The following is a 23,424-nucleotide window of genomic DNA, read 5'->3' as shown; positions in this document are numbered from 1 at the left end:
TCTTCCACGTATATTGGCCGTTTTACCAGCATTGGTCATTCTCCACGTGGCACGACCTACGGAAAATAATGATTGTCCTTCGTGCGTCGTGACGACAGGACAATTTGTTTCGTTCCATGATAGGGGATCAAAAACACAATCACCGGGGTCGACGATGAAAACACGAAGGGTCTCGTAAGAAAGTGCGCGAATTCTCCTTTCGTGTCGCACGAGCAATGTGCGGGTGACAAATTAACTGGAGGGAAAAAGGTAAACTCAGGGTGCGTTACGGTTTTCTTTAACCCGTACGCAAGGTAAAACGTTAATTAAAAAATAAAAATTTCCCCATTATGCTTCAGGTAATTTTCATCTCATCATGTTTCAAGTAATTTTTATGAGAAATGTGTTTACATTCAAATGCTTTTATAATTTGCACGCTAATTCGCTCAATAAAATGTGCTTTATTAAACAAAATGCTGTAATGTGGAAGAGAGAGTCGATACGTCTACCTCTCCGAGTGACAAGGCCAAGTGTAATTATAATTTCGTGCTGCCATTATCGACAATACAGATGGTGAATTTTGTAATATTACAAACTGTAACTTGTTGCATTGTGTAATTAGAAATGCAAGGACGCCTACTGGTGCGATTATTAATATGTCTCGTGATCGTCTTTTGACGACCGCGATTCATTTAATTACTAATATGCATTTTGCGCATTTATTCGCATCTGTCTATACAAACTCGCACAAGTTTACGGAACTTGTTATATTATTATAATAAATTTGATTATTTGTTACATTCGTACATTAATTATGACATTTATAACAAACTCAAATTGCAAGTGAATAATGATATACAGCGTTTTGTTAATTCAGTATAATTTTTGAAAAGAATGGCTAACAAAATATAATTTATAGAGATCACAATTTTAACGTTTTCTCTATCCATAGACTTGGAAATTAGAAAATAATTGCGATAAAATAGACAAATCTTATGATTCAGTTCAGAAAGAAGTTTTAAAGAGATATAAATTTTAAATAATTGCCGTTAATTACCAAGCATTTAATATTGTATTAATATCATAAAGATAAGGAATATAAACAATTAAAAAGTTAAATCGAATAATCTTTGATTAAGGAAAGCAATAAGTTACGATAGCATTTCAAATATTTTATAAAGTCCAAGGTAAAATTTTGACATTTTGCAGATTTTCTGTGTAATATCTCAATGTATGCTGCAATTAAGCACAAATTATCACGGATATTACGTTTGTCTCCAATTACAACTGACCCCAAACTCCCCTAATAAGTACATATCAGCAACGAAATACGTTCAGTGTTTCACAAGCTTTATAAGCATGTTGTGTAAAGGCTAGTTTATGAGAAAATCATATCTCGTCGCAATTTGCAGTGAAAGTTTCGTCCAGACTCGTTATATATGACTAGTACCTTGTTTCTGCTCTCTGCAATTTTATTTCTCTGTGAAGTCGACCGCGTCGACTCGAGCTCTGAGCTTTCTTGGACGTGTTTTCTTTGGACGCAAACAAGAAATATTATAAAAGTTTTATTTATGCGCTTGCCATAATAAAACATATGCGATAACTTATATGTTTGATAATCAACTGTTGGATGTTTCTCGCGTATGCTCATCGCTCGTGGAAACATAAATCGTTGGTACATTGTACATTAAACAGCTTTATTTGAAGACTTACAATGCTAGAGGTTAATCCCGGATTTGCAAAAACGCAGGTATGGTTTGGAGTGAGCGGTTGAAAAAAATTGAAAAAGAACTACGGAGAAGTGAAATCATAACCAGAAAAATTTAAAAATGCAATCTCTACTGACAAGGACTGACTTTTTTTATGAACCATTACGTTCTTAACACTGCAACTGTATATTCTTTTTCGGCCCACTAATGGTATATAGGGATGTTTGCCGTCACGCAAAGGTATCCACATATTCCACATTTGTAGCACAACACTAACTAGAGGGATACTCCATAGATAAGCGGATCCATCTGCCACGTGTTGTGCCACGAATATGACATGTGTGGACACCTTCGCATGACGATTATCCTATAAGCTTCAAACGATATATATTTCATTATACATAACATGCATTAATAATTTTTTTACTCGTGTTAACATCAATCAGTTTTCATCAGCTGCGAAAGTGATTTCAGATGAAAATTGCTGCTATTCGCTATGTATGTATATTTGAAAAAAAATATTAAAAAATAATTTTTAGCTATTTAACGGGGATCATAAATTCTGTGAAAATTGATATTTTTTAAGTGCATACAATCATAATGTAACAAAATAATTTCCCATTAATTAATTTTTTCATGTTATACTTTCAAATAAAACAAATTTTATTTCATTTACAAGATTTGTTTTGTCAAAATTAGTAATCAGAATTTTACAACAAAATTCTGTTTGTTTCTAACAAATATAGGAGGTTTCTGATAGCTGTTATAAGCGGTTTACGAACTGTTTGCAATGCCAAACGTTCCCATCCAATTGCATATTAACATACACCATGTGTAGCCCGTATAATTACTAGAATATAAATGACGTTTGAACTTAAATGTAATAATGAAGATTTATCGATATCTGTGTTGGAATAATGTGATTCTTATCAAATAACTGGATTCTCGAAGTCAATAAGAGTAAAGTTTCATCCGCTACTTTGTGCTTGCCAATTCCGAGTCTATGTCTGTTTGAGTAGAATGCCCTCAAAGTGCTTAATCTTCTATAAGGGTTTTACGCAGACCTATACGTGTTCGTTAAGGTTCCATTTACCACGATAATTTTCAAAATTAGATTTTTACCTATTCGATGTTGCCATAGAAATAGGATGCAATACATACAAAGTAACCTCTTAAATTTTCAACATTAAATTCACGTAAAAAATGCAGACATTTTACAGATCAAAATTTCGAGTTAAAAAATTTAGATTTAGTTTATTGCAGAAATAATATTATATAAAATAATTTGAGAAATGTTATCAAATTTTCTTCTGCCTTTTATTCACGAGAATTTCCGATGCAAATAAAGTCAGAAGAATAAGAGAGAGTCTCGGTGCATCCTTGAATTAATACAAACTAGTAGAGAGACAGATGCTTTATTTTCGTTGAAAAAGAAGCCGTTCAACTCCTTTATTACATGCCACTGGCATAGTCCTCATCCGCATAATAATGTTTCACAACTGCGCAAACAAAACGGAACTTCTCTATTGAAAGAAAAATAGCAAAACAGAACAATGGACGAAAGAAATCCAGAGGAAAAACTCTCACGAAAAATACGTCATACTCTCACGCTCATACAGGCACTAATTTAACGTAACACGAGAGCGTTTAATAAATCGCGATAATTCTAAAAGATGTACGATTGCAGCGAACACTCAACGAGATGTGTTATCCCTCGCGAGAGATGCTAGCAACTATACATGCTTTTCATTACCACGCCACATTTCTATTAAGTACTATTAATACAGTACGGCTGATCGAAGACTTGGTAGCGCCGGATAAAACCGTGGGCGGAAAATTATTACGAAGGTAAAATCCGCGGGAGTTTTCCGAGTTCCTTCCGCGCTTTTAATTAGCCCGATAGTAATCACGCAGAGCCGATGCGGCTCGTTAAATTCTTAACGCGGGAGCCAGCAGTGAGAAACTTCTTGAAACACCTTCAGTCTTCATACCGTCTCTCGGACAGTCGCAATAACCGTGACCTTTGCGAGACGTTCCGCCGCGGAGCGAGAGGAACTTCAAGGTGTTTCCCTGAGTCGTCGCAACTCTCTTTGTGTAAAGGTCGGATTATTCCGAGCGTAAGCAGAGTGCGAAAACGAAGCGCGATAGGGTGACTTTATCGCGAGCAAGAGATGAAAGAGAGACAGTTTTCCCGGCGATGGGGTACCGTAACACTTTGAATACTGATAACACTTGAGTTCGTGAGTTTTACGCGAAAGACGGGGAAAAGACTGATGTTATTTTATATTCTGTATAGAGAAAATTAAAAAAAAAAAGACTGGCGTTAACGTTTTCTCAACAGCGATCGATTCCGCTATTCAACTGCACTTTAATATATGACTAGGAACGAGTTGGACACTCCAGAGTGTTCATCGTGTTTTAATACATTAATGGCGCGGGGTGTGGCGAAATCAAATATTTTGCAACCGACATTTCTCAAACGTTATTATGCAATTTAAGGAGTGTCTAATTAGATTTCTTAAAATATATACTGGATTTACAAATTTTTATAATTTATTGCGAGAATTAATGTATAAATTTATATCGATATCAATTCATTATCAAAAGGATAAAATTTTGTATTATAACAATTATACCGCTACTCATTACGAAAAGAAGAAAATGTGTTAAACGTCACATCGAGATCGAATTGTCGAACGTGGATTTTTCTAATAAATGATTGCGCCATCGTAAAAGGACGCGCAATAGACGGCGTTCGATCAAAGAGAAAGCGGAAAAAGAGGGAGAAAAAACATGGCGCGCGAGACGGAAAAATTATTTGCGTCTCTCGCGGGATAACATCAAAGCGTGGCGCAGCGTGAGGGCAAATCGATGCTATTATGAAACTCGGCTGAATTGTTGGCGGCGCTGCCACGTTGAGAGTTGAGATTACGCTGTCGTATTATAGCACGAAATCGATGAATCGACGACATGACGCGGTCTTTTTTGTTCTCAATGGTCCCGCAGCGCGACGTGATAGCAAAGGAGCTAGTGCATGAGCCGTTTAAAATTTTGGCACGTATTCAGAAATATAATTTCCAATTTCTTTCTCTAACAAGAAGATCAATTTATATATCTGGCGCGACGTAACGTGCACTTGAATTTTCTGCAAGCACTTCAAAGAATCGCTTCTACTTCTTGTAGTTCAAAGTGAAAATCGTCTTTGATCTGACTTCTCCTTTTTAATAATTGAGATAGAAAAGAGACTTCAAATAGTATAACATAAAATTTTGAGAGTTTTCGGAGTTGCTCGATTATTTTCCATTTCTTACGATATCTCTACAATATGTCTGTTATGGAATTATCGAAGGAATTTTGCGGTTGTGCAAGCAAAACCAGGAAATTTCGGGCGCACCGATAGACGATCGCAGCGAAAAAACATCCGCGTGGCATGCAAAGGTTGCGTACGTATGCACGTGGGCGGCAACCAAGTAGGTCAGACTCTGTCCTGACCCAGATGATTGCAACTGGGTGACGTCATAACCAACCTCCCTTAATCTCCCTCTCGCCCGCCCTCGTCAAAGTGTGGGGCCGCGTTAAGCACCTTGGCCAAGGTGGCTACTCGTCGCCGCTCTTTCGCGTCTCGTCTTCCGGAAGCCCTCCGGATCATCTCAACGAAAGCTCCAGGACGGCAGATTAGAATATACGTGCCCTACGCGAGAGCTTGCGCCTTTCACGCCGCACGTGGACGCGATAATTACGCGAGTAATTATACACGGTACACCGTAACGGCGCATTGCGAGCGAGTCGACTGTAAATCACGCAGTTATTTTCAACGCATGCGTCCGCTATTTCGTTGACGTTACACCGAAACGACGAACACACTCGAAATTGCGCCACGTACGCAATCGTAAAATTCGTGGCGATCGATCGTTATCACGAGTTGTTTTATTTTTCAGGACGGTGTATCAATCACGAATGCTTGCTATATAGAGAATGCGGTGATAGTATAGCGGTTTAAGCAAACGGCTAAACAGCGTAGAATGACCGTAGATTATTACTTGTCAGATATTAGATATTCTTTCTGTAACTGACTGTGCTAATATGTACATTTATCTAATTGAACATTTTAAGTTAAACACAGATATTGAAGAGATATTTTTCTCGTAATATTACCCACAAATATTAATAATATTGACAGCAAAATTTTACTCAAGTTTTCTTTAGTTAAAAAAGAAAAGCTTAATTTAAAGTTTTTAAAAACTTAGTCAACTTTTATTTTCTTTTTATTCCTATAAAATTGTATTTTGTTATAGATAAAAATATTGAACATAAAAAGGTGATATACATAATTTATCTATTATAGCGTAGTAATTTGTTTACTAATTTTAATTAAGAAAATGTATGTTTATCGATAAATTCATATATTCATGCAGGTTTGGCATACTCATATTTCGTTACCTATATAGTTACTGTAATTCAACTCCAACTTCATCAAACTACCAGTAACATCCAAGGCGATAGAGTTGTAACCTTCTGAACATGCATGTATATCGCAAAGATGTTTGCAGAGTCCAGAGTTACATCTGTACGAAGTAAACTTACGATTTGACAAGCAAGCGGGTATCCTGGTTTCCAACGCCGCGCAAACTATAAACGATTTTCGTCACCGAACTAGGCCGGGATCGTGCAATTAATTCAAGCGTATCTGTCTCCGGCTGCGAAACGCCCGAGCAGAAGGCTCGGCTTTTAGTACAGCACGAGACGTGAACTACATTTCCGCAAAATTTAAGATGTTCTCCCCTGCCGTTACATCCGTCATATGCCCGAAGCGTCAACGCCGGATGTTTATTACCTATCCGTTGCGCGCGGAGCATGCGGGAAGCGGACACCTGCACATCCCGCGGAATGGAATTCATCAAGGCGGTATTAAGTAGCTGATTTATATTCTCGATCGAGTTTCTACGGTGTTACCTTATTAAAAGTGACGTAATATGAATACGAGACACGGATGCAATTTTTTATGCCGCGCGGAAGAAGATTCTATATCGGAGTGTCGGAAAAAAAAAGTGTACGTTCTTTCATAAAGAGAATGTTACCAGCTGATAATCGCTGGTACGCATCTGGTAATCGCGCTGTTGGAGTAATCGTAAGGAGTAGTCATTAACTTGGAAGTGAACATCGACAAGAAGATTCAACACCCTTCTTCTCGTATCTCCCCGTGTAGTCTCGTTCGTAAGATAAAACATCTTCCCACTTGTAGAAATCATTCCGCGGAGATCACTTTGTTACGCGCTTGGAACTGACCATTTTTCAATGTCGTCCCGTTTGAATCATTCCCTTCGGTGGAGACTACAATGGTTTCATTAATCAAAAATACCATCAACGTGGGGAGTAGATGCGTACTCGTCTAAATTTCACGTTTTCGTAACGTTCAATTTCAATAGTTTACGCATATACGCGGCTATTACCGCGGCCGTATCGATCTGCCTATCTCGATTGGTCGATCACGTATGATGATAACTTACGTGAAATGAGATGAAACAAACGATTCCGTTATCGAATCCTGTATTACTGTAGCAGAGGCCGTACCGAACACAGGGTATTCGACACGGTCCTTGTGTATTTGCATAATACATCAATCGGATATACGAGCGCCACCAGTAAAGAGCTTGCATACGACATTTCGTGATGCACCGAACAAATTGCATAGTATGCGCCAATAATGCGCATACGTCGCGTACATCTCATTCGCATCGGCTGATTGCGAATGTGCGCGAAAATTAATGCCGGTATTTTTTTAAACAAATACTGACGATGGTCAGTATTATTTACACTGATAATAGTGAGCATATTTTTTTATACAAGTGTTAATAGCAATCAGTATTGTTCGTATAATTAATGAGACCGACTGATCCTCTTTGTGTAAGTATCGATAATGATCGATACGTTCGAATACCAATAGTCGATACTCTCCTTGCGGGTTGCTAATAACATTTATTGCTCTACACACAAATATTAATAGCGATATATATAACTCCCACAAATCATGCTAGCGGCAAGTAATCGGATAATTTCGAACGTTCGTAAAAAAATATATTAAGCACACTCTCAGTATCTCCACCTCGATCGATCTACCTCGTTGGCACCTCGCGTAGGTCGAAGGGGTATTCTACGCGGTCGATACTCGCTATGTTTGCACGGCCTCGTTTCTGATTCCTCATTGTTCCCACAAGCTTCAGCTCTGCCATTCTTTTACACGGACATGACTTAAGTTTTTCGATTTGCAGATAAGACGATAATGCGATATCCTGCGTTTTATATATGCTTGCGAACTATTCGAAGTTTTATATCGATATAGCATAAAGATATTTATAACCACAGTTATAGATGTCGAGCAATTAATTTCATACTCGTGACAGAGGGTGAAAATTATCATTCGATCCTTGAAAGGATCCCACGGGGATATGATAGTCCCTCATTGACGTGTTTTAACGAGTATGAAATTGACTCTCCCTCTTTCTCTAGTGGAAATTAGGGTGAATTTAACATTTAATTTCTAACGATAATAATTGTTTACGCTTGATAAAAAACTTGATAATCGTCTTAAAGACTAAACTTTACAAGACAAAAATCAATTAGGCAAATTAAAATGTATGAGAGAGAGACTATAAATTGTATTAAGAAAACATATATTATAATTATGCAATTCTGTCTCGATTAGATTTCAAATTTTAACGCAGTTTGACCTTTCACCTGATTGTCTGTTTCACGCGTATGATGAAAAGGGACGAAATGCATAACGCGAATATAACGCGTGCATTACTCTATTATCTCTCGTGGGACGGACACGATCTCGCCGTAATGTCATTAAAACTACACGCTTGGTCTCTGTGCTCAAGCAAATTCCCGACAGCGTGCAGCGTACGGTAACTCTAATGGTCGTTACTATTTGCGGTCAAAGTTAAATTTGGATATTCTTGACGACGATGCATGTGCATCCGTTGTTAGTTAGTCCTTGTTTAGGCTGTTCGTCCTGTTCAAATTTACAGTGCAAATGCATAACGCGATTCGCCTCGTATATAGGAACACACACTCTTGACACACAATTTTTAAATACCCTTTCTTTTCTTGATAGAAATATACATGATAGAAATTAAGTGCATTTAAAAATATATATTGAAGAAAATGGAAGAAATCACAAAAAATAATAAATTCTATAATTAGAAAAACGCTATCAAGACAATCAATATCATTACATAAGGCAAATAAGAGCAATACGTCGTTATTATTTCATATCTCTCGCTTTAAAAACGGCGTGTTGCTTTCTTGCCTTATATGATGAGATATATATATATATATATATATTGATTCATAAATTCTAATTTATCGTGATTTTTTTTAAATAAATAGAACGGATGAATATCGGATGGTAATAAAATGCGCGATTGGATATCTGTGCAACTAAGATCGCTTCGAGTTATTCATCTCCCAAAATGCCTATGTAGGCTGCATTAATCAGTTGCGGTCAAAGCATCATCGCCGCAAACCAATATCAACGGTACCATCCATATATTCTCAGTTATCGTATCCCGTTGGTCCGGTAGATCAATATAAACTATATGTTGATTAACAATGTATATCCAGTTTATATTACATGCACATGTAGACTGAAAATGTGTCATCAAAATTTAAAGTAAAAACCGTGTGACTCGCGATACATATTATGACACATAAATTACACTGTCACTCTCGTGAATTTCTGTAGATAATATTCGCATTCAATTCCTGGAGAAGTGACATAAATAATGAGAATTATTAATTATAATTTACCTGTCACATCAAATATCATAGTTATAACACATCTAGAGTTTCTCTACATTAATAATGTAAAGAGCCTAGAAGTTTCATATCAATTATTTAATATCAAGCACCCGCTGCCGCGAATATCCATTCCAACCCATTTTCCGCGATAACTCATCAAGGAAATATATCATGACTTCGACACATTAGCTCGCCCTGCATACCGCGGATTCCAGTCGCGCTGACAAAATCCGCGTGACCTCAACTAATTTGATTCGAGCCTGCGAATCGCCCCGAACGAGTGCGATCTCATCGCAGTTTAATTAATATCAAGCACGACGCAATAAAAGCGAGCGGCCAAAGGCGCTTTCGCTCGTGGAGAAGCGTCTCGCGTTTTCAAGTTCAAGGCTGCGCTCGGAAAGCCAGCGGCGCAGTTGCCGACTGCAACCGGGATTCCGTTCCCCTTACGAGACACCTGTCACAGCGCGCCCCGCCGATGGACATACAGAGAGAAGCTCACACACGGCGCGGAGAGACCTTTACACAGCCCGTAAAACAGTGTTATACAGGCGACAGCAAACTGGGACGCGGTTACATTTGCCTCGACACGAGGATGACTCGGTGCACAGAACGGTAATGGAAAAAAAAAGAACGACGGCGTTTATCGGAACACAGATGTAATGGGCAGCAACAGTTTTGACTTTGTACCGCGCGATGAATCAATACATAGATTTGACGAGCGAAAGCCAATCAGCGAAAAAGGTTCCGTTGATTACGATTTACGTCGAAAGATATCGGCAATTTAATATACGTTCGATAAAAGACGAACAATTCTGCTGTAAACTGGAGAAAAATCCGATAAACGTTTTATAATACAATTCACGGTAATTCAACGGAGAAATCGAGCCGAGCAATAAATGCGGCGGACGCAGTGTATCGAGTTGACGTAATTACATTTCGGTTATGCTGAGAAATTTTCCATTCAACGACGCAAATATTTTCGGAAAAGACATCTCGCGTGTCGAGTTCCGCGTTACGTACTGCCCGGCGAGCACCTCTGGAGTACGCAAGCTTTATAAATTATTCATGAAATATTCGTAGACGCAATCGAATTCCTCGACTCTCGCGCGCGGTTCCACGTTTAAAGTGACATTATTCCGCACGTGTGGAGACGAGAAGAGACATAGTGGCGAAAAGTAAAACGAGTTATTTGCAGATGCAAATTGTTGACGAGTTGACCTTCCGAAAAAAAAAAAAACTCCCTGTCAGACTGGTCACTTGCAGCTTGCAGATTATCGATTTTATTTAATGCGAAAGCTCGATATGTAAATTTGATTACACTTACGTACTTTTGCCTCGATCCACGAATGACGAACTAATGATCGAATTAACGGAATTTGCTGAAAGTAGTCATATCATGGAAATCATCTTCATACAGTTCGTTGCACAGATTAAAATAGAGACTTCGTCGGATGTCGCAAAAATTAACAGAAAATTTTCACACAAATTTCTACGATATTTTAAAAATTGAGAAAGATTCGCAATTTCGTTCTCTGAAATTGCATAATCGTATACATGTAGCTGCTTATACAAATACAATTCAAACGCAAATTGTAATAAAAGTGTAGTCAATCTGTATTTAACAATTCTGTTTGAGATTACTGTTAATACAAAATGCGCAGAAGCTACATGAATGATTAAACATTGACACCAATCCTCCAGCAAACAGTAAATTGCTCGTGAATTATATTTCGACAGAAAAATCCAACAAACTGAGAAACGAGCTGGAAAATGAGAAAATAATAATAAAAGGAAAGTAGCCGTCCTGACGATACCCGACGTTAAAGGGGTTGACAAGAAATTTGCGTCGCGGCATAATTTTGTAAGATTATTACGGCCAGGTAATTTACTTTTGCTTTCATTTTAGCGCTAAGAAATCACTGAAATGTTATGAAACTAGCTATTTCCAGCAAACGAAGTCTCTTCCGATGCGCACGGGATTTTCTCGCAAAGTTCGAAATTTCATCACCACGACTAATTTGTTTCTTTAAACTTTAAAATAATAATCATATTTTTTTAATAAATAGCCTTTATAATGAAGAGATGAAACTTTATAAACAGAAAAAATTCCGACTGATTTCTTCAGCAATTAAATGTCTGACAAAGAAATTTTGCAAAAAAGTTTATCGGCGCATCCACTGATCCTACGATTTGCCTAGCTTATGTAAGGATTCCGCCGTTAAATCTACGAGATAGTACATCTTCTCGACGCGGCAGGAACAGGAATGAGATAATTGAACTCGATTTAGAGCGAGCACGATCTCGAGTCGCCTATACTTGATGCAGGAAAATGAGAAAACTTTCGATTTCGATTAACGGGGGATCGACTGCAGTCTAGGTTACGAAGGGCATAATCGAGCTTACGTATTCCCACGCGCACCTTTTACAGAGCACCTGGCACTTCGACTTTCACGATGATATTTCAGCAACCAAGTTGCAAATCCGCGAGCAGTTTCCTCGCGGATCTCGACAAGAAATATCATCCTACGCATTTTCAACGCCCATTCAAGATCGCGGCACGTCGAATAAAAATTCTTTCGTGTTCCATAAAAGTTTGATGTCTCGTCAATACAGCACAGTAGGATCTGCCTTAAATTCGATTATGGCTTTGTAGATTTTGCAATGTATAATGACTCGGATCGACCGGACTATTCTTTTGCGTGCTGCATTATACGAATTAAACAGAAAACTGAATAACGTGTTACGTTCTCCTGTTCCTGGTTGTCATCGAACAATGTAGATTTCTGTGACGTATAGCTTCTTCGATTATAATTATCGAATCATAAAATATCGCTTTCATCAACAGAAACTGCAATATTTAATGCAGCAACATTTTAACTTTGGAAGTTTGAGAAACTGCGGCGAGATATTTATTATCGGTGGGATTCACCGAGGGACTTTACGCGCACGATATCGAGTTTCGAAGCGGATTATGTATTATTGCGCTCAATAACTCAATAGACGATTAAATGGCAATTAATTTGCTATGATTAGGTATAATATACATAATGATGTAAAATGCTGCGTAGGCAGCTGCATATTGAACCTCCATATTTTAATTGTTGTTACATTAAATTAGGTCGAATTGCTATCAATCAAATTGATTAGAAACAGCAGTCGCGATTCGCATATTTTTAAGTCAAATTAATTAATCTTTGAACTTCAACGCTTTCGTATTCAACGCAAGTGCCACGTTGTCCGTGTGCGCATCATTTGTTACGATAATGAAACATTTAATTATCGGTAGCCTCGCTGTGCTCGATAATACGTAATGAATGATGCCGTGGCAAATGCTAAAAGTATAATTATTTGCGGAATCCATGTACAATGTATCCACAGCGAAATTATATCTTAATAATAAAAACATTTTGCGATTATCTTCAAATATTAGAGAAAAATATAATATTTTTCCTGTGTATTCATTCATATTTATAAACCACACCTGACACTCTGACATTCGTCATCGAGTAAATTACGCACGACACCTGAAAATTTGACACAAACTCCTTTTGAACTTAGAAAAAGCATATTCGAGCCTGTCTAAACCACTGTGACGTTTAGTCGATACATGGTAAGCGTATCTTGCAGTTCACAGCTCACACAAAGTTTTCAACGGTATTTTTTATTATTTAGCACGTCGTCGGATCTGACAGATGAGACAAAAGTTTCCTACTTTCGGCGTTATAAAACCACGTAAAAGTGGAAACAAAATAATTTAACGGCTGACTTTTATTATCGCGATTGTGTTCTTCTACAACTTGGTCATTTAGATTTCCCATTGTACGCATATGAAATCAATCAAGAACAAATATCATACTTTTCAAAAGTTGTCGTTGCCGTCTTCAAAGTTGTAGCTTTTCCCGTTACGCAAATAATTGGAATTGCAAATAGAGGTATCTCATCCGTGTCAAAGCGTTTGGCAATGTAGTACTATAATCACTAACAAAGTTATGCAAATTTTGATGGACACATTTTGCCTTAATTTTCTACTCTCGTTACTTCCATCAAAATAAAATTTAAAAAAAAAACAAAGCACACAAAAACAAAATTACACAAATCCGATTCCCACACAAAATCTCTTGCTAAAAATATTCAAAAATAATGAACAGTTCTTTCTTTCTAAGATTTTTAAAAATAGAAATACACATAAGCTTCGTCGCTAATAACGTAATAGCACGTTTGAAAGAACCAAAAAGTGAAAAAGAGAGATAGAGAAAGTTAGTAATTTTCGAAATACATGTCTCAAGATATACTCATCGTATTTTAAAACATATTCCTCTGTTTACAAACAAGATTTAAAATATGGCCTTTATTTCACAACACGTCTGCCCGATTAATTCATTACGCATTATCCGAATTATGCATTAGCCGTTATGATGTGTATTGAGGTCATACTGGTCCGCGTGGTGCATTTATTAAAATGGACCAACTAAAATGGACCAACCTATGCATCAGCCATTACACAACCTTGAATTGACACACACTTGCGAAATCCTGGCTAGCATCTGGAATCGACATTCGATACATGCGACATAGGGAAGTGCATGAGAGAAGAAGTGGGATATCGTATGCGTAGAACGGTGAGCGACAGAGCGAAGAAAGTTCAAGGTTCTCGGGTCATCGATTCTCATCAGCCGCACAGCGGTGCGAGCTGCTGTTTGCGACGAAGACATAGCAAGAAAGAAAGAGAAAAGAAGGATCATTGTCGTTTTACGAGGAAAACAGGTGCGTGTCGATGGTATACGTCATTGTAAACAATCAGATTCAACAATATAAGACAATATAGGAATATGCAGCCAATATTTGATAAAAGAACAAAAAGAATAATTTATAGATAAAATAATGTTCCAGCGAGATAAATATTTTATTTAGACGCGTGATTTCGTTGAAAATTACTTTAAAAAATTATTCTAGAACTTTTGTATATGCAGCAAGAAGGAGAAAGAGAATCTATTTTTAGTATAACAAATCAGTGATATTAAAAAATAATATAACCGTGTTGTAATGAATTTAAAGGTAGAACAATAGCAATATAGAAAAAAAACTGCGGTGAAGTAATGCTAACTTTGCCGAAGGAGCTATTGGAATCATCTTCAACAGCAATTAAATGCCACCAGTTACAAATAATCAAACAGCGCGAAAAAAAGTCGCTAAATCTGATTAAACGGTTATTCGCGCGGAAAAGAAGGCAAGAAAAGGTCGTTGAAGGCCGCGAGTGGCCTTGCTGTTATCGCCAGCTTTTCGCGGAAGTCGCACAAACCGCGAGATGCTTGCGGTAACGGCGGTGGTGTGAGTTAGCTCCCGTTACCGTAGTCGGATCCCTCAAACCGAGGGGGTGGCGTTGCGGATCAATACCAACTGCCCCTATTCTTCAGCTGGTGTATGCACGCCGCGCATAGTCTCGCACGGCCGAGACAGACTTGATACGCGCGTGCACGCTCGTGCTTTCTCCACGTATCAATAAGTACGATGATCATTTGTGTGAGTATATGTGAAAAATTCTATGTGTGTTGTGTGTGTGTGTGTGTGTGTATTCACTACACAATTCCATATATGTATATAAATTGTGTTTATGCGCGCTCGTGTACATGGTTAGTAATCATGAACCGTAAAAAACGAGAAGCTCTCCGTTGAGGGCTGACTAGACGCGGTAGACCACTACTGGCACTCTCGTGCCGTCTGGTTCCGCTAGCTTTATCCACTTGTTGGCTAGTGATTACGGTCGCGCCAGACAACCAAAACGTAACGCTAAATCCCGTAGCTGACTTTCTGATCTTTGATACTCTATTGTGGGCGATATAATAGTGGGCAATTATACGCATAAATGAAATAAATGAGCGATATACCTTACTGGGATTATTGTCTGTTGTAATCTCTTTAATAATGAGAAAATATATGTCTTAAAATTCATAAAGAAAAATGTTATTCGTTCATGCACGACGGAACAAGTCGTTGCGTTTGTCTGAGATAGTTGTGCGAGCGCGGAAAACTTTTAATTTAATTCCCGAGTTCTGCAAGTACAAGATAAAAGTTACATAAGCGTTTCCCTCAAAATTATATATATTTTTAGTGCTTATAAAAAGAATTCATTCTTCTAGGTAAGATAACGTCTCACGACATTATACATTATTACTCCTTCACAATTTCGAGATAATTACAAAAATTTTCATACGTAAATTTTATAAAATTTTAGATTAGTTTTAGAAATTGTTTTTATCCCTATAAAACTCACAAAAAATGAGAAAAATATTAATTGTTGACGAAGTCTCTTGCATTGTTTTTAAGAAGTTTCCTAAGATTCTTACCCCGAGATGCATTATGTAGACCAAAGTAAGGTTTACGCCACTCTATAAATATCCACTAAGTTCACCGGAAAAGAGGATTATTATAGATGTGTTTTACATGATCGGATATATGGGAAAGAGGGCAAAGTGAACTTTATGATATCATCAAACTTGTCTCATTACGAGAGGTTCAAACTTTGGAACTAACTATCAACCATCAAAATTCAAAAGCCTGTACATAAATAAATTTTGCAATTGTAGAATATAACACAACTGCATAATTTCATATCCTCACGGACAAATAAGCACGCGAGCTTTTCCGTATATTATTGCTCATCATATGACCATAATTTATATGATAAAATCTACATAAATTAACATATAATTTCATTAAATACATAAATTAATTTAAATAAACAATTTTAAATATAATAGATAGCAAATACAAAGAAAAATTATAAATTTTGTCCCAAATACAATACACATGTAATATGAAATAAAAACAAATTATTTTAAAAATTAGTTATATCATAATGTAAAATGTTATATCTTAATATATATTTGCAATTATTAAAGATTATTCCTATAATTTCAGATATTATGTAATACACACAACAATTAATTCCATGTATTATAAATAATGTCTGATCTAGATGTCTACATCAATAAAAACACAGTTCCACGTTCATCAAAAAATTCAAGCCATTTCTCAATTTATTAAGTATCTGCGATACGTATCAAAATTCTACGAAGTGGCATAAGTGCCAGACTATTTCACAAAGGAACACTGTTCTGACATATTGCTCACGATATAAAGCAGAAGCAGCTGTCACAGGGAAATATTGGTGCGTAGTCGATAATGTACGTGATATGCATAAATCTCATTTCCAAGATCCCTGCCAGTAAAAATAAAGATGTGAACAGACAGCGTCTACGAACGGTATAGTGAGTGATGAAATATTTTATCGTTTATTTGGCACGAGATAACGCTCGCGGCGATACGAGATCGCGGCACAAAGTAGATATCATGTGAACACCAATATTCCATAACTTTTCATTTTCGTGATCGCTGCCGAAAAATAGAATTTTTGTGATAAAATACATTATCGGTTATATAACTGCGATGGAATCTACAAAATTTAATAAATTTTTCCAGATTTCCAACAAAAATTGTTTCCTTATATACAATAAGAAAGCATCTCATATACGAGATACGAATATATACTGGGAAAAAATTAATCCGAGGAAGAATAAAGTGAAATAAGAAAATAATAAAACAAGCAATAAAAGATTTCTATTTCGTATAAAGTGTACGATAAAGTATACGATAATGATAAAAAGTAAAATCGAAATAAAAAAAACCAAGAAATAAATATAAAGCACATGAATTGTGCGCGTACTGTAAATTGCTGACAAATAAACCTGGCTGATTTGATTTGAAACTAAACTGATAACGTCAAGTTGTAGATAGATTGTCTCGTGCTGTTGAGCTAGGGGATAAAATTGCAACACGTCGCTAAAACAACAGCCCGTGAGAGCTGTACCATCGCTCGCTCCGTTCCTACATAATTCAATAATGAAACATGCGATCAGATAATGAACGAGTGCATAGAATCTTGTCACGTGTCGACGCGATCGTATCTTCAGCAACATGTGTTCCGAAACGTCATTGTCATTGTCTGCTGTATAATATCGGTAAATCTAAAGAGTAACAAATTGAACTCAGTGCAGTCACGATTTTATAAAACGCAACGAAACATTCGCACGAATAAGGAAGCAGAGAAATTGTCCCGTTTTAACATATATAAAATGAATCTGTACTGCCGCCTTTTCCGGAAGATATTAATAACAGCATTAACTTGAGACTATATGTCTACAAGATCTATGTGAGATATTCATTTTCAAGATGATCCGAAAGACAAATTTCTGGACTCTTGACTTAAATAAAGCAAACGCGAACTCATATGGATGCATAAGTTTAGTTTAGCAAAGTTTAAACTTAATTATAAATAAACAAAACGATTTTATGTAAATAAATTGTCAATTCAATATAATTTAACCAAATAATATCTACAAACAAACCGATTAAACGATAACGACGTTGGTGATAAAACGTCATTTCGAAATTTCCCATCAATATTGTCGATCGTAATCAACGACACGCGCACGAGCGACGTAAAAAACGTATGCATGCGCCCGATTTCGGTGTACACGGGCATTCCCGTAATTCCACACTCCCAAACGCGAACGTGGTGCTTGAACATTCGATGAGTTTCCGTGTCGTTTTGTTTGCCGATGTTTGTTATGTGATAGTACCTATTCATCGGTACATCCAACCTGTAACGCTGGTTACAACGATAATACATGCTCGACGGTACCTGGTAACAGCGTCGAGTGAATTTATTATGCGCAAGAATTTATGCCCCCTTCATATACCTGCGCGTAATATAAATTTATATGGTTGAAATTAAAGCCGAAGTCTAAGGGCCAAAATTGTAAACCTGGTGTGATGCATCGTTAAAGCTACTGACGGAACTATCGCCATCGCGGTGCTGCTATTTGCAGTAACTGTTAACAAACGTTATCTATAATTAAATTAATTTCATTATTTTGATAGATAATTACGCTTTACATTTAAAAATAATATAAAGAAAAAAAATAAATCGATTATTGTATGATGTCAAATGATGAATCCCACTTCTAAAATTTGTATTTTTAAAACAGTCTATTTCAATTGCTTTGTACAGATTGTTGTAACTTTGTTACATTAATGATGCATCAACGGTGACAAGCATCAACTTGATCGAACGACGTTATGTCTTCCCGACGTGTAAACCTGTCGAAGATCACCACGGGACAAGCGGATGCTACGTACGCACGGTGCATCGGTCTCTTGAGAAATTACACGTCACGTGCAGTGAGTGTCAGAGAACGTGCGAGTGGTCGCAACAGTGGTAAATCACTGCCGCGACCGCTGGAAAATGTATCTGGCAGGAAGCCGAGAAAATTGCGACCCCGTTCGACAATCACCATCCCATATCGTCGTATTACTTGTTAAAACTGTTTATTTATCGAGCATAAAGATATAAAGACGTTAACTTGACGAAGGCCACTAACGACTTCGTTAAATGTTTCAAGCATATTAATTATGCAAGCGTGGAATATACAATACTTTAATTCTGGAGATAATTGGTTGAAGTTCAAAATTCGCAATTACGAAAATGTCGAGGTTGCCAAAAAATAAATTTCGAAATGAGCAATCAAAGTGGAAAAGGACCAATGATATCGCATAGAGTTCACTACATATCAATCCACTATTTTTTGTTAACTTTTATAGCTCGGATAATATTGAGTTCTACCGTTCAATTGACCATTGCTGATATTCTGACAGATTAATAATGAGAATTTTTAACTGTTACATGGAAATTATTCAATTTATGCCACAAAGAAATTTTCTTCTTCCTTCTCTTCTCATATATTTTAAAATAAGTCTGACGTGTTATTTATCACAATATAAATTGATTATTATAATTGTAATTGCACATTTACATGCAAGAAACCAAAAGATAATATCAAAGATAAAATAAATATCATCTAAATTAGAAATAAAAAAATAATAGAAATGCAATAAACTCAATTTAGTAAACTCTATGTGATCAATCCACTTAGTCACATATAATTCGGAAACTATTCCGACTACAACATTTTTGTATCAAGATTTTTGATCTTTCATTAATTTCCAAAATATGTTATTAAAGTATTGTATGATGATTGTATAAGAGATCCTATACTCATCAAATTACGCAAACTGTATTATTATTTTACACCCAATTACTATTAATTTGTAATAGGTCGCTTATTAATTACTTCATTGTAGTTCTCTGTATAGAAGTAATAATTGTCACACGCGAATTAACATGTCAAAAGAGTAGAGCTGCTTGACAGCTTGGCGCGAGAATCCGTTAATTTTCGAGGCAATGAGGCCGTGATAAATCTGTCGCGCGGAAATCGCGAGGCGAATCGCACAGCGGCGCACTTTAATGACCTATATTTCGAATGCCGGGTTTTGGGCTATCACAAAAGTACATATCGTCCATCCATTCACACGTCCATAAAAAAAAACAAGATGAAGAGGCGAGTGAACAAAAACCCCCAATACCTATTCACAGTAACCAGAGTATAAACGCGAAAGTGGTTTTTCTTCGGCTGGACGCACCGCCAGGCTGATGTCAGCGGCCTGCACCACTCGAAAAAGGATGGACGCGGAATAAATTTCGGCTATTCGCGTATTCTCAATAATCGCACGTCGTGTATGAGAGCTCGTCGATGTTAACGGCATTTGCTGCTCGGCACATATGTACGAAATGTATACACGGATGCGCGATAGCGGGCTGTTTGATTGATGCAAGTTCCACGGTCGTTCAGTAAGTGTATAGAACACAATACCTACTCTACGAGAACTTGACATGCCAATTTTTTAAGTGATTGCAGAAATAGCGATATGTATATTAGCTGTTACACGCGTCGCTTTTCTTTCAGGAAAAATTGCATCAGTCAATTCTATGAAAATTTCATCGAATTATTTTAAGATGATTTATTATTTTAAGATGTCAACCTGAATTTTTTCAGTTTATCGCGAATTGAGCATTAAATTCTCGATATTGTGAGTTAACGTTTATGAGACAAAGTTAGCTGACTGTAAGCATTAAGGGGATTCCTTTAATATTTGAAACATATATCGCGATGCGCGATTATACACGTGCGTATAATCTGCGGAAGTGCTGTCGCGGTTTACGTATTTAGCGAATTCTCACAGGACATCATATTCTGTCGTGCATTGGATATGTACGCGTACATGTATCAGCCCGTACCATTACGAAAGAATAAATCCTACGAGCCGACATCGACAGCGACAGAGCGCAATGCCGATAAAAGAAAGAAAAAAACTACCGAATTTTTCCGAAGGGCGAAAGAGCAAAAATAAAATATTTGCATACGTTTCTTTCATCCGTGGAAAAACGTTTGCAAAATAAGTTTGCTTCTACATAGTATTCTTTGCTTATTCTATATTCGAAATTCGCCCCCACTCATGTACGGACGGTGGCACGAGTGGTAAATGCACAATGCAAAAATTCCAGGTGCTTCGATACACGAAACGTGAAAACATCGAATAATACGCGACAGGAATATTAAAACTGTGTTATCAATTTGCTCGTGCACGTAACGGTACGAAACGAGCGCGGATAAATAGCTCCGCAGTTTGCGTCTAAAAAAAAGTAGTTCGAAGCAAAACTATAGCGAAACGTTTATCGATCAATTCTCAGAAAACGTTGATATAACGCACTAATTTACAATCGTTTCCAATTGAACGTAGGTTTAACGTAAATAGACATGAAGTGCCCATAGTCACTGCATCGTACGTCATAATCTTTTTAATAAAGTTTGTATAAATTATTTGTAAATTAATCCCTATTAAAAGTGGTACACTAGATTGGAATAAATCTCGAAAATATCTCGCTATCCGATTGAAATTGTCCGGACGACGACGGTGACGCAGATCATTAAAGCCGGATCGATCGGTACATTTACAGGATTATAGTGACAATGGAAAAAACTCACGTTCTCTTCGACGGTCTTCTTGATCTTCACGCTGGCCTCCACCACGGTCTTCCCAGCCTTGTTCACGGCGCTGTACAAGAACCCGCCGAGACTCTTCGCACCAGCCAGTGCCTTCGTGGAAACTGATGGCAGAACAGGAAAAGTAAAATGAGAATAAACGCAATGTTCGTGAAAGAGGACTGTACCTTTCTTCGCAGTTAACTCAACGGTGTTAAAGTAAAAAACACCGTTGAAGTAGGTCATAGCTATTACATAAAAATAGGCAAGCGTAAAGTTCTATAACTATTTTTCTTTCAAATGAGAGATGCTATTTTCATCTGTTAGAAAACTACTAATTAAATAAAAACTTAGTGCCATTTAATTTAATTTTGTTAAGCTTTTTCCCTGCTTATTCAGAATTTCAGAAATACTTATTCAGAACAAATCAGAGATTGCTACTTATATTATAACTATTAAATAGCATGCATGCATCATTCATGTCGTCTTCTTTAATCTTTTAAATTCTATACAATTCTTTTATTATACACATAAGTTTAGAGTGAAAATTCGAGACACTTATACATCACTAAAAGAATTGTCTAGAATGATTCATATCTAGAATTGTCTAGATATGAATGACGCTTGCATGTCATTTAAGACTTAATATTAAGTGTCAGAATTTAGCGAGAAATATTATATATAAATTACAAAAAAGTCTACACTGTTACGTTGAGTAGCCAAAAATCACGCGATATCGGATCAACGTGTAAATGGCTATTCAGAAGTATCGCTGGCTTGTTCTAACCCGGATACGTCAGATAGATTTCTCACGAGACTCCTTTGCCAAGAATTCTGACTTCGCCATTCATCACAACCCGATGAGAAAAGGAAATGGTTGTGCGGCGATAGTGATAGAAGCGACTGGCGTGAATCGCTTTTCCGAAGCACAACGTTACGAGATCTCGGACGTTAAATATAATACGAGCTATGTATAACTTTCGCTGTATTCAGCTGTATTCCATCGCCAGATGTTCCCGATGTACGATATAAATTTCAGTGCGACGTGGAGACACGACTGGTACGCAAAACCCGTACATTTATCCTTAGTTGTTGTTGAATATTGTGTCACATATCGTCTTCAATGTGTGTGGATAACGCAATTAAATACAAATCGCAAAATTATACATGTGTGTATATGCATACTTTTCATGTACAATCTTAACGAAATCACTTTTTTTCTTTCAAATCCGTACTTTAGAACTAAACCCGCATGAAATATATCGAGTTAAAAAAAAGAGTGGTAATCCCCTTTTTTGTAAATTTATTCCATTTTATGCTTCAGCGCAGCTAACATCCGCGGATAACGGTAGAATTATTAATTAAGCGAGGCGTATATTTCACTATTCAAAAAATAAAAAAATGTAATAACGTTCGCGAGAAAAACGTTACATTACACACGACATACTGAGAGGGATATGCGGCGCATTATACTCTGTCGTCTAAACCGCGCGTCATAAATAGATTGCCGTTTGCTCGCGTAACGCATCGATGGCAAGTTACATTGACATTTAACACTTTCAGTAAAATAGAAAACGATTCACCTCTTCTTAAGCTTTAACGACTCGTGGAAAAGGTCGGCCGGTCTTGGTCTTCGGTCGCAGCGTTTCAAACTGCCACGCCATATTGTACCTCATCGTACAAACCAACATATCAACGTGATTCCGTCGTAACCTAGAGCACTTTAGAGGTAGTTTCGTGGAAAGCTGTAATTCCGCGAGCGCGTTTTTCCGCTAATTTGATTTGCAGGAATTTTATACGAAACGGTCATTGCAGGTCAGCTTTAATCTCAAACCCCAATTTTTGCATAATCATATAATCTAGGTTATATAAAAGTTCCTAACGAAATAGACTCAAATATTTATTTTCTCGAAGCAATAAATAATCCATATAGACGTAAGTCCATAAAGATAGAAGTCAATTTTTTTTAGATGTCACGAAAACGCGATATTTCC

General features: G+C 37.0%; 1 protein-coding gene across 4 annotated transcripts in view; it reads right to left on the bottom strand.

Moving 5' to 3' along the window:
- The window catches only part of Sap47 (Synapse-associated protein 47kD), a 67,435-nt gene that overhangs the window by 26,928 nt on the left and 17,083 nt on the right, over positions 1–23,424 (bottom strand). For all 4 annotated transcript variants that reach the window (XM_071706712.1, XM_071706714.1, XM_071706713.1 and 1 more), the window contains exon 4: positions 21,434–21,555. In XM_071706712.1, the coding sequence (XP_071562813.1) occupies positions 21,434–21,555 (122 nt within the window). The remainder of the gene's footprint in view (positions 1–21,433; positions 21,556–23,424) is intronic.

The sequence above is a fragment of the Temnothorax nylanderi genome, unplaced genomic scaffold, assembly GCF_030848795.1.
Source record: "Temnothorax nylanderi isolate EJ_2023f unplaced genomic scaffold, tnyl_v1.0 TNYL_tig0053_pilon, whole genome shotgun sequence".
Lineage (NCBI taxonomy): Eukaryota > Metazoa > Arthropoda > Insecta > Hymenoptera > Formicidae > Temnothorax > Temnothorax nylanderi.
The sequence above is the reverse complement of the archived record's forward strand: the minus strand, read 5'-3'. Positions and strand labels throughout refer to the sequence as shown.